The 12894-nt window shown below is 48.7% G+C and overlaps 1 protein-coding gene across 1 annotated transcript in view; it reads right to left on the reverse strand.

Moving 5' to 3' along the window:
- The window catches only part of phactr1 (phosphatase and actin regulator 1), a 523423-nt gene extending 510838 nt beyond the window's left edge, over window positions 1–12585 (reverse strand). The window contains exon 1 of the mRNA XM_070879882.1: window positions 12430–12585. Within this exon, the coding sequence (XP_070735983.1) occupies window positions 12430–12568 (139 nt within the window). The 5' untranslated portion in view covers window positions 12569–12585. The remainder of the gene's footprint in view (window positions 1–12429) is intronic.
- Window positions 12586–12894: the final 309 nt, after the last annotated feature.

The following is a 12894-nucleotide window of genomic DNA, read 5'->3' on the forward strand; positions in this document are numbered from 1 at the left end:
GTTTGGTTAGCCCAATTTATATGCATATTAAAGTCACCCTTGATAACTGCTGCACCTTTATTTCATGCACCCCTAATTTCCTGTTTGATGCCCTCCCCAACATCACTACTACTCTTGCTGGCACCAGCGAAGACAACGACCAAGAACGAGGAGCTTATAACGCTGATCCAAGAACAACTCAAGCCCAAAGAGAGCATCCTCACAGTCAGACACCGGTTTTACACCCACCGATGGCCCAAAGGCCAGGAAATCGCGAAATAAGCTGCAGGCCTCAGGAGGCTGGCGGCACTGTGTGATTTCGGCAAACACCACACCGAAGCGCTGCGGGATGTCTTTGTCATCGGAATCGGCCACGAGGGCCTTCTTCATGGATACCACAGTCACACTGCAGAAGGCCATCACCATGAGTCAGGCATTCTTGATCTCGACCTGCGGCTCTTGGTGGATGACTCATCCTCAGGACTCAAACCCGGCAAGTACTGTACACAGACTGGCGCCTAATAGAGGCAGATTTGTAGAACGTGAATCTCCTCAGGGGAGCGAATACAAGCCCCCGAGTTCCTTAATTCTGAGTCCGCTGAGTGGGGCTAATCGGTTAGCACCATGCTGACGTTGCGGAGGAAATCACCAGTCTCACCAGTGCCATTTTAAGGACTATGTGTGCAAAGGGTGCAGCACAAAGGGCCACCTCCAGCAAATGTGTAAAAGAAATAGGACTCACCATGTTGATGAAGAGTCTGCAGAGGGCCATGAATCCAGTGCGGATTATGAAGAGGTGGTCAGTGAGGCAGCTCAGCCCCACGATGAGGTGTACGTAATGCTTACCTGCACCACAGAATGTTCCCCGTTGAGAATGGAAGTTTAGATAAACAGCGCTCCAGTCTTCATGGAGGTGGACACGGGGCGAGCCAGTCAGTAATGAATCAAGAAGCCTTTGAGAGGCTATGGGACAATCAAACTGAACGACCCAAATTGGTCCCGGTTCAAGCAAAGCTGTTCACCTACACCAATGAACTTATTCCAGTTGTTGGTAGTGCGAATGTTAAGGTACTCCATGATGGCTGGGTGCACAAGTTACCCCTGTGGATTGTTGCAGGTGATGGACCAACGCTACTCGGAAGAAGGTGGATGGAGAAGATCCACTGGAGCTGGGAAGATTTCACCCCTCCAGCGATCGACGTCCTCCATGCTCAGAGGCAAAGCAAGGCCTCATCTGACATTGGATCCGGCACCAGAGAGCAGACCAGTACAGCACCCGAGGCACAGACCGCTCAGCACGACTGCGTGGAGATGATCCAGCTGAGACGACCCGAACACACCTTCCAGGCTCCAGTGGCAGGACTCCGGAGGAAGAAATTCGGATCCAGAGGCGACTTCCCAGCTTCGGTGGCAGAACCCGGGGAGAAGAGGATCACAGCAGCCAACATCGTGTATGGAAGAAAGATGTCGCCCAGACCATGAGGTGCAGCGCTGATGGAGCAACACGTGGCACCAAACGAAGAAGAGTCGAATGTGGGTCGAATTGAAAAATAAAAAATGGGCGATCACACTGCTGGGAGTGTATTATAGACCCCCAAACTGTGGGAGGGAGATAGAGGAGCAAATATGGAGGCAAATTGCTGTGAAGTCTAAAAACCATAGGGTAGTAATAGTAGTGGATTTTATCCAAATATTGATTGGGACAAATTTAGTGTGAAGGGTATAGAGGGTGTGGAATTCTTGAAATGCATTCAAGAGAACTTTTTTAGTCAGTATGTAGCAAGCCCAACACGAGAGGGGACGGTCTTGGATTTAGTTTTGGAGAATGAAGCTGGGCAGGTTGAAGGAGTATTGGTGGGAGAGCATTTGGGTGCCAGTGACCATAATTCAGTCAGATTCAAGTTGGTTATGGATAAGGACAAGAATAGGCCTGGAATAAAAGTTCCAAATTGGGGAAAAGCTAATTTTGCTAAGTTAAGGAGTGATTTGGCCATAATGGACTGGAAACAGCTACTTGTGGGTAAATCGCTGTCGGAACAGTGGGAGGCATCCAAGGAGGAGATCCGAAAGGTTCAGGCCAAACATGCGCCCTTAAAGAAAAAAGCTGGGAATAATAATTCTAGAACCCCCGGATGTCTAGGGATTTACAGGGGAGGATTAAGAAAAAAAGGGACGCTTATGTCACATATCAATGGCTAAATACTTTAGAATCTTTAGAGGAATATAAAAAGATAAGAGTTAAAATTAAAAAGGATATTAGGAATACGAAGAGAGAGCACAAAAAATTATTGGCCAGTAAAATTAAGGAAAACCCTAAGATGTTCTAGAAATATATTAAGAGTAAGAGGTAACGAAGGAAAGGGGAGGGTCTATTAGAGACCATGAGGGTAAACTTTGTGAGGAGGCAGAAGATGTTGGTAGGGTTCTTAACGAATGTTTTCACAAAGGAAAGAGGTAATGCAGATACTGCTATAGAGGAGGAGTGTGATATTCTGGATGAAATAAATATAGTGAGACAGGAAATATTAACGGATTTAGCAGCTTTGAAAGTAAATAAGTCCCCAGGCCTGGATGAACTGCATTCCAGGTTGTTGAGCGAAGTAAAAGAGGAAATAGCAGAGGTCCTGACCATCATTTTCCAGACCTCTTTGGATATGGGCATGGTGCCGGAGGATTGGAGGACTGCTAATGTTTAAGAAGGGAAAAAGGGATAGGCCGAGTAATTACAGGCCTGTCAGCCTAACATCAGTAGTGGGAAAATTATTGGAAAAAAATCCTGAAAGACAGGATAAATCTGCATTTGGATAGGCAAGGATTAATTAGGGACAGTCAGCACAGAATTGTTACGGGAAGATCGTGTTTGACTAAACAGATTGAAATTTTTGAGGAGGTAAGCAAGAGCGTCGAAGAGGGTAGTGCGTATGATGTAGTATATATGGACTTTAGCAAGGCTTTTGATAAGGTCCCGCATGGTAGACTGGTCATGAAGGTTAAAGCCCATGGGATCCAGGGCAAAATGACAAGTTGGATCCAAAATTAGCTTGGAGGTAGGAAGCAAAGGCAAATGATTGATGGATGATTTTGTGACTGGAAGGATGTTTCCAGTGGGGTTCCGCTGGGCTCAGTACTGGGTCTTTGCTCTTTGTGGAACATATCAACGATTTAGATTTGAATATAGGAAGTATAATTAAGAGGTTTGCAGACGACACTAAAATTGGCTGTGTGGTTGATAATGAAGAGGAAAGTCATGGGCTGCAGGATGATATCAATCTACTGGTCAGGTGGGCAGAGCAGTGACAAATGGAATTTAATTCAGAGAAGTGTGAGGTAATGCACTTTGGGATGGCTAATAAGGAAAGGGTATATACACATTAAGCAGTAGGCCACTTAATAGTTTTGATGAACAAAGGGACCTTGGAGTGCTTGTCCACAGATCCTTGAAAGTAGTAGGCCAGGTGGATAAGATGGTTAAGAATGCTTGCCTTTATTGGCCGAGGCATAGAATATAAGAGCAGGGAGGTTATGCTTAAATTGTATAATACTTTGGTTAGGCCACAGCTGGAGTACTGCGTGCAGTTCTGGTCGCAGTATTATAGGAAGGAAGTGATTGCACTAGAGAGAGTGCAGAGGAGATTTACTCGGATGCTGCCTGGAATGGAGAATATTAATTATGAGGATAGATTAGATAGGCTGGGTTTGTTCTCATTGGACAGAGGAGGTTGAGAGGAGACCTCAGCAAGGTGTACAAAATATTGAGGGGCCTGGATAGTGGATAGTAAGGGTCTATTTCCATTGGTGGAGAGGGCTATTATGATAGGGAATAGTTTTAAGGTGGTTGGTGGAAGGTTTAGAAGGGATTTGAGCGGGGGGGTGCGTTCTTTACACAGAGGGTTGTGGGGATCTGGAACTCGCTACCTGGAAGAGAGTTGGATGCAGAAACCCTCACCACTTTTAAGAGATGGTTGGATGGGCACTTAAAATGCCGTAACCTGCAGGGTTACAGACCTAGAGCTGGTAATTGGGATTAGACTAGACTAGACTAGATGGTTGGTCGTCGCAGATATAATGGTAAGTACTGCAGGGAATAGAATACGGCCAGGGTGATCTCCTGGACTAGTTTCAATCGCCTGGATGGGTCGGAGAGGAATTGTCCCAGATTTTTTCTCCCTAAATTGGCCGGGTTTTTATCTGGTTTTTGCAACTCCCAGGAGATTACATAGATCCAGTTAGAAACAATGGGCCCAAGTTTCGGCCTCAGTTGCTCCTGATTTTTTGGAGCAACTGGTGTAGAACGGAGTATCTTAGAAATTCAAATTCTCGGCATTTAGTTTGCTCCAGTTCTCGTCAGTCAGAACAGTTTCACTTTGGAACAGAATTTATTTTTCAAAAGGGGGCGTGTCCGGCCACTTACGCCTGTTTTCAAAGTTTCGGCAGTGAAAACTTACTCCAAACTAACTTAGAATGGAGTAAGTGAAGATTTTTGTACGCTCGAAAAAACCTTGTCTACACTTTAGAAAATCAGGCGTAGGTTACAAATCAGGCGTAGAGAATGGAGGGGGGGGGGGGTTTAAAGGGAAGTTTACAAACATTAAACACTTCAGTTTTACAAATAAAGAGCCATCATCAATAATAAATGATAAAAACATCAATAAATCAACCAATAAATCAATCAAAAAAATTAATAAGAAATAATTTTTTTTTTAAATCAATAAATAAAACATTTTCTACTTACCGACTGCAGCACCGGGAGCTCTCCAACAGCGTGCTGGGATCCCCCCTCAGTGTGTCTCTGTCAGCGTCTCTATCTCTCTGTCTGTCTGTCTGTGTGTGTCTCTCACTCTCTGTCTGTCAGTGTATGTGTTTCTGACAGCGAGGGGATGGGGAGGAGGGGGGTAGAGGGAGAGAGGGGGGGGCAGGGGGAGGAGAGGGAGGGAGGCAGAGGGGGAGGGAGGGAAGGGGGAGGGATGGGGGAGAAGGGGGAGGGAAGGGGGAGAAGGGGGAGAAGGGGGAGGGAAGGGGGAGAAGGGGGGGAGGGGGGAGAAGGGGGGAGAAGGGGGGGAGAAGGGGAAGGAGGGGAGGAGAAGGGGAAGGGGGGGAGGAGAAGGGGAAGGGAGGAGAAGGGGAAGGGGGGAGAAGGAGAAGGGGGGAGAAGGAGAAGGGGAAGTTGAGAAGGAGAAGGGGAGGGGGGGAAGGGGGAGAGAGGGGGAAGGGAGGGAGAAGGGGAAGGGGGAGAAGGGGAAAGGGGGGGAAGTGGAAAGAGAAGGGGGAGATGGGGAAGGAGGGGGGGAAAGGAAAGGAGAAGGGGGGAAAGGAGAAGGGAGAAGGAGAAGTGGAGGGAAAGAGAAGGGGGGAGAAAGGAGAAGGGGGGAAAGGAGAAGGGGGGAAAGGAGAAGTGGGAAGGAGAAGGGGGAGAAGAAGAGGGGGAGAGGAGAAGGGGGAGAAGGAGAAGGGGGGGAGGAGAAGGGGGGTGGGGGAAGGAGAACCGGGGCGGGAGGGGAAGGGGAAGGGAGGCTGAACGGGCCGGGCCCGGTAGGGCCCAAGACTTCGGGCAGAGCCCATCCCCAGCACCAGATTTACAGGTAGGTGGCGTTGGGTCGGGTCGGGACTGCGGGTCGGGTCGGGGGGAGCACGAGTCGGGGTCAGGAGTGCGGGTCGGGTCGGGTCGGGGGGGGGCAGAGGGAGGTCGGGTTGGGTCCGGTCCAGGGGCGGGGGGGGGGCGGTCGGGAGCACGGGTCGGATCGGGGGGAGGGGAGGAGGGAGGTTGGGTTGGTTCAGTGGGGGGGAGGGAGGGAGCATGGGTCGGGTCGGGTAGGGTCGGTTCGGGGGCGGGGGGAGGGAGGTTAGGTTGGGTCGGTTCGTGTCGGGGGCGGGGGGAGGGAGGTTAGGTTGGGTCGGGTCCGGTCCGGGTTGGGGGGGGGCGGGGGGGCGTCGGGAGCGCGGGTCGGGTCGGGGGGTGGTGAGAGGGAGGTCTGTTCGGTTCAGGTCGGGGGGGGGCGGGAGGGAGGGAGGGAGGGAGAGGGAGGTCAGGTCGGGTGGAGGGGGGGGCGGTAGCGCGGGTCGGGTCCAGTCCGGGGGGTCGGGTCCGGTCCGGTCCGGGGCTGTGGGGGGGGGAGCAGGAGTCGGGTCAGTGTCGGGGTCGGGTCGGGTCCAGGGACGGGGGGGCGGGGGCGGAAGCAGGATTCGAAGTCGAGCCGGTCGGGAGGAAGCAGGAGCTGGCCGTGGGAGGCAGCCTTATTCACGCAGCACCAGTGAGGCCATTGGGCCAGGGTTAGGGGGCTGCGTGCTTCGGCCCCTCCCACACAGTTTTGGGCGCCTGGAGCGACTGCACATGCGCGCCCACTGTAGCGCGCATGTGCAGAGGTCCCGGCACTGTTTTCAGCTCAGGGACCTGGCTCCGCCCCCTACAGCTCCTGCTGTGCCGTGCCCGACTCCAGAGGACCAGCAGGGAGCCGGAAAATCTGTAAGTTTTTTTTAGGCGCGCTTTGTGGCGCAAGAAACGGGCGTCCAGGTCGGGACTGCGCCATTCTAGGCGCGGCCCGAAACTTGGGCCCACAGAAACATAGAAAATAGGGGCAGGAGATATGGCTGATCATTCCCTCAGTACCCCTTTCCTGCTTTCTCTCCATACCCCTTGATCCCCTTAGCCGTAAGGGCCATATCCAACTCCCTCTTCAATATATCCAATGAACTGGCATTAACAATTCTCTGCGGCAGGTAATTCCACGGGTTAACAACTCTCTGAGTGAAGAAGTTTCTCCTCATCTCAGTCCTAAATGGCCTACCCCTTATCCTAAGACTATGTCCCCTGGTTCTGGACTTCCCCAACATCGGGAACATTCTTCCCACATCTACCCTGTCCAGTCCCATCAGAATCTTATACATTTCGATGAGATTCCCTCTCATCCTTCTAAACTCCAGTGAATAAAGGCCCAGTTGATCCAGTCTCTCCTCATATGACAGTCCTGCCATCCCGGGAATCAGTCTGGTGACCCTTCGCTGCACTCCCTCAATAGCAAGGATGTCCTTCCTCAGATTAGGAGACCAAAACTGAACACAATATTCCAGGTGAGGCCTCACTAAGGCCCTGTACAGCTGCAGTAAGACCTCCCTGCTCCTATACTCAAATCCCCTAGCTATGAAGGCCAACATGCCATTTACCTACTTCACCGCCTGCTGTACCTGCATGCCAACCTTCAATGACTGATGAACCATGACACCCAGGTCTCGTTGCACCTCCCCTTTTCCTAATCTGCCGCCATTCAGATAATATTCTGCCTTCGTGTTTTTGCCGCCAAAATGGATAGCCTCACATTTATCCACATTATACTGCATCTACCATGCATTTGCCCACTCACCTAACCTGTCCAAGTCACCCTGCAGCCTCTTAGCGTCCCCCTCACAGCTCACACCGCCACCCAGTTTAGTGTCATCTGCAAACTTGGAGATATTACACTCAATTCCTTCATCCAAATCGTTAATGTATATTGTAAAGAGCTGGGGTCCCAGCACTGAGCCCTGCGGCACTCCACTAGTCACTGCCTGCCATTCTGAAAAGGACCCGTTTATCCCGACTCTCTGCTTTTCCTGTCTGCCAACCAGTTCTCTATCCACGTCAATACATTACCCCCAATACCATGCGCTTTGACTTTGCACACCAATCTCTGTGCGGGACCTTGTCAAAAGCCTTTAGAAAGTCCAAATACACCACATCCACTGGTTCTCCCTTGTCCACTCTGCTAATTACATCCTAAAAAAATTCCAGAAGATTCGTCAAGCATGATTTCCCTTTCATAAATCCATGCTGACTTGGACCAGTCCTGTCACTGATTTCCAAATGCGCTGCTATTTCATCCTTAATGATTGATTCCAACATTTTCCCCACTACTGATGTCAGGCTAAATGGTTTTCTCTCTCCCTCCTTTTTTAAAAAGTGGTGTTACATTAGCTACCCTCCAGTCCATAGGAACTGATCTCGAGTCGATAGGCTGTTGGAAAATGATCACCAATGCATCCACTATTTCTAGGGCCACTTCCTTAAGTACTCTGGGATGCAGACTATCAGGCCCCAGGGATTTATCGGCCTTCAATCCCATCAATTTCCCTAACACAATTTTCCTCCTAATAAGGATACCCTTCAGTTCCTCCTTCTCACTCGACCCACTGTCCCCTAGTACCTTCGGAAGGTTATTTGTGTCTTCCTTCGTGAAGACACAACCGAAGTATTTGTTCAATGGTCTGTCATTTCTTTGTTCCCCATTATAAATTCACCTGAATCTGACTGCAAGGGACCTACATTTGTCTTCACTAATCTTTTTATCTTCACATATTTATAGAAGCTTTTGCAGTCAGTTTTTATGTTCCCTGCAAGATTCCTCTTGTACTCTATTTTCCCCCTCTTAATTAAACCCTTAGTCCTCCTCTGTTGAATTCTACATTTCTCCCAGTCCTCAGGTTCGTTACTTTTTCTAGCCAATTTATATACCTCTTCCTTGGTTTTAACACTTTCTTTAATTTCCCTTGTTATCCATGGTTGAGCCATCTTCCCCGTTTTATTTTTACTCCAGACAGTGATGTACAATTGCTGAAGTTCATCCATGTGATCTTTAAATGTTTGCCATTGCTTATCCACCGTCAACCCTTTAAGTATCCTTTGCCAGTCTATTCTAGCCAATTCACGCCTCATACCGTCGAAGTTACCTTTTCTTAAGTTCAGCACACTCAGTTCCGAATTAACTGTGTCACTCTCCATCTTAATAAAGAATTCTACCATATTATGGTCACTCTTCCCCAAGGGGCCTCGCACAACAAGATTGCTAATTAGTTGGGTTGGAATCTAGATGTTTTTAGTATAAGGGGTGTTGCAGTGGTGTGTGGCGGACTGGTTGGGCTGGGTGCTATTTGCCTTTCTTTTATTGTTCATGGGTTTGTATGTAACCTTTAAGGCTGCTGTACTTTGTCGGCCGGCGCTGTAAATTTCTATGTTTCTATGTTTCTAAGCGGATTGGGGTAAAGATAGCAAGGCTCTCTTAAAGGAGGCCAGCAATCCACCACACTTAAATGGACAGTCCCACATTCTCACTCAATGTAATAACAACTGTGAGCTAAATGTAAAGCTTGTAATTGATGATCAGAGTTTTATACATGTATTAAGCAAAGAAAAGTCGGGCGATTGCAATCGGAGCTACAGTTTATCTACAATAAGCAATGAAACATTGTGCGATGCAGGATTTCAACTGTATTCTGATTATGTAGCAGGCAAACACCCATCGGAAGCACACAGGTTCAATGGGCTACCCGATGCTGTAGCCTGCACCCCTGGGAACAGGGTGATGCACCATGGAGTGTGGCCACAAGCAGCAAAAATAGACAAGTTGCAGAGCAAGCGATCTCAGGAGGGCAACGGCACTGGTATCGATACCCTGCCCCTGATCGGCTCCACCTCTCAGCACCCGATGGCACAAACTGCCACGAGCCTGAAAGAGCAAACTGCGCCAAGGCGCAGTCCCCAGACCCCATCGCCACCAAGGCCAAGCCTGGGAGCGAGGGGTCACCCGCGGAGGTTCTCTCAATTGGGACCGGGACCAGCCAGGATCCCAAACCAAATAACACCCAGGCAAGCGAGTTAGCAGTTCTCTGTGCACTGCTCAACAACTGCTCCTCTGGGAGCAGCAGCGACCCGGGGCGCAAGGAGAGGACAGGGAGGTCACAGGCATCTGTGAACCTGCCCGACGCTAGGAGCAACGGCAAAGGCCCCGAGAGCAGGCAACGCGAGCCAACCGGGTTCCCACTGCCAGCACCGACCACCAGGCTACTTGGACGCCATCCAGCAGCTCTGGAACTAGCTTGTCCTCACGCACCGGTGCTGACCCCAGCACTGATCCTAAAGATGTACCATCAATGTATTTCACCAGTCAAATATACCTGCCTCACAACTGTACCACAAATGCAATGATGTAAATGCAAATTTCCTTTTCTGGACTTGAATGTATATGAATGTATATGAATGTGATGAGCCACTGGCGTGATCTACATGTTGAGGGGAAAATGTATGTATGTAGCCATGGACACACACATGGATCTCACCCAGAACCCACTGAAGCCCCACTGCATCATCGAACCATCCCAACTGGTAACCACTACCTAACGTTGTGGCAATAAGGACTTGGGGGTTAACAGGGAGCGAGCCAAGCCAAAGCACACCCAAGGTCTATTGGCACTTAAGTCTGGGGAGAGCCAAGCCAGAGCACATAGTGCAAAGGTATTGGCACAAAAGACTTGGGGGAGAATGATGTTATATATGAATACTATAAATATACTCTCTGTATAGTTGCATAAGATGGAAACTTGTTTACCGGAGGTACCATTAACAAGGTTCACACTGTATACACTATGCTGGCATCAACAGAGGGTGCAACTGGTGGAGGCCCAGGGGTCACCTGTACCGTAGGTACCCAGGAATAAAAAGGAGTCCATCATGTGGTATCCTCACTCTGGAGTTATATTAAATGGACTAAGATCACTACAGTTCAAGTGCAATACTTTGCCTCGTGGAGTCATTATTAGAGCATTTAAAGACTTAACAGAAACATTACAAGGACTCCCTCAAAGCCTCCCTGGTAAAGTGCAACATCACCACTGACACCTGGAAGTCCCTGGCCGAAGACCGCCCTAGGTGGAGAAAGTGCATCCGGGAGGGCGTTGAGCTCTTCGAATCTCAACGCTGCGAGCATGATGAGATCAGGCGCAGGCAGCAGAAGGAGCATGCGGCAAATCAGTCCCACTTCCCCTTCCTCCGTCGAATGTCTGTCCCACCTGTGACAGGGTCTGTGGCTCTCGTATTGGACTGTTCAGCCACCAAAGAACTCACTTTAGGAGTGGAAGCAGGTCTTCCTCGATTCCGAGGGACTACCTATGATGATGATGATGATGGCTTGCATTGGCTCCCGGTTGAGTGGCTCAGTGGTACCACCCTCGCCTCTGAGTCAGAAGGTTATGGGTTCAAGTCCTACTCCAGAGACTTGAACACAGAAATCTAGGCTGACATTCCAGTGCAGTGCAGAGGGAGTGCTGTACTGTTGGAGATGCTGTCTTTCGGATGAAACGTTAAACCGAGGCCCTGTCTGCCCTCTCAGGTGGATGTAAAATATCCCATGGCACTATTTTGAAGAAGAGCAGGGGAGTTATTGCTAGTTTTCTGACCAATATTTATCCCTCAATCAACATCACTAAAAACAGATTATCTGGTCATTATCACATTGCTATTTGTGGGAGCTTGCTGTGCGTATTTTGGCTGCCTTGTTTCCCATATTACAACAGTGACTACACTTCAAAAGTACTTAATTGGCTGTAAAGCGTTTTGGGACGGCCGGTGGCCGTGAAAGGCAATATATAAATGCAAGTCTTTCTTTCTTTTCTTTTTAAACAACGTCTCGATTTTAAAATTTTTATTCTTGTTTTCATATTCATCCATGGTCTTGCCCCTCTCTATCTCTGTAATCTCCTTCAGCCTTACAACCCACCGAGATATCTGCATTCAATGTACCCCCTCATTTTCTTTGATGCGCAGCCTATTCACAGTTTGCATGAAACTTAACATTGAAAAAGCTGGTCCCAGGCTGCGCAGGACCGGTAAATAGCTATGTGACCATACTTAAAGGGAAAGTTGTCTGCGCTCCTCAAATTTTGGCCTCTTGAGCATCCCGATTTTAATCACTCCACCATTAGGGCCGTGCCTTCAGCTGCCATGGCCCTAAGATCTGGAATTCCCTCCCTAAACCTCTCTTTTCTCCTTTACTATTTTAAATATGCTATATAAATACCAGTTGTTGTTGTTGGTTGTGTCATGAATTAGCATTGAACATAACATTGATGCAAAATAAACCGTAATAAAAATCAGCTCCCCCAATGGCAATGGCTCAATTGATTGAAGCAGTTGATATTTGAGCCTTACACACAAAGTAGTCCACAGCTATTCCAGGTTCGTGCTGAGTCAGATGATCTCAACTGGGCTCTTAGTAAGGGTGCTGCAATTGGTAAGGGAAGAGAAAATCAACTGGAATTCCTGTGGAGGGATGAGCTCAGCTGCCTTGGCTTCTGTAGCTGAATATTTCTTCCACTGCTTACTTCCAATACCCATTGTCATGATTTACACATGAAGCGGGAAAGGTACCCGGCGTGTCTGGCGAATATGAAATTATACTGATGCGGGGGCGGGGTCGATCGATAGAAGCTTGAAGCAGAACAAGTTACTGTTCACATTTTGATAGAGATCTAAAAATTCCACCAGACCATAACAAGCTTAGTAGCATAGAAGATTGTTTGCCCATGAAGGACCCCTCCCTGTCCCAGAGAGGTGGACTTTGCTATTTCTCAGTCCGAACACTGCTCATTTTGCATGGCTCCCCATATTCAGAACAGAATTGATGAGAGTAACTTGTAAAAAATGCCTACCTGCAGATGTCTGTTTAAACTTTTCGCTTTTCTTCTTCCTCCATTTCCATGGTTTAAACAGCCTCCCTAATGTTGCAAACTTGCTTCTTCTCCTGATGGGCGGTGTGTGAGTCCCTGGGACCAGTGATTCCGAACGCATTGCAGCCAGCCTCTCGACTTCTTCAGCTGGATTGAGAAAAAAAGAACAGAAAGCTGATCAACGTGATGTCAGCACATGGAGTAAGTTTACTTTCCATCACTGCCACGTCATGTTTCAATTGTAAATTATTATTGACTAAAGTCCCCAGTAAAGCTAACAGCTCACAACACAAAATAAACTCTGTCATGATTAGCACCTGTCCATAGTGAACCTCATCACTGTAGGGCTCATTTACATGGTGTCTCTGTCGGCTCTCATGTACAATCTATCTGCTTCTCTCCCTGTCCCTCTTCTTGTCTCTCCATAAGTGTGAGTATTTCTCTTTC

The sequence above is a fragment of the Pristiophorus japonicus genome, chromosome 5 (genome assembly GCF_044704955.1).
Source record: "Pristiophorus japonicus isolate sPriJap1 chromosome 5, sPriJap1.hap1, whole genome shotgun sequence".
Lineage (NCBI taxonomy): Eukaryota > Metazoa > Chordata > Chondrichthyes > Pristiophoridae > Pristiophorus > Pristiophorus japonicus.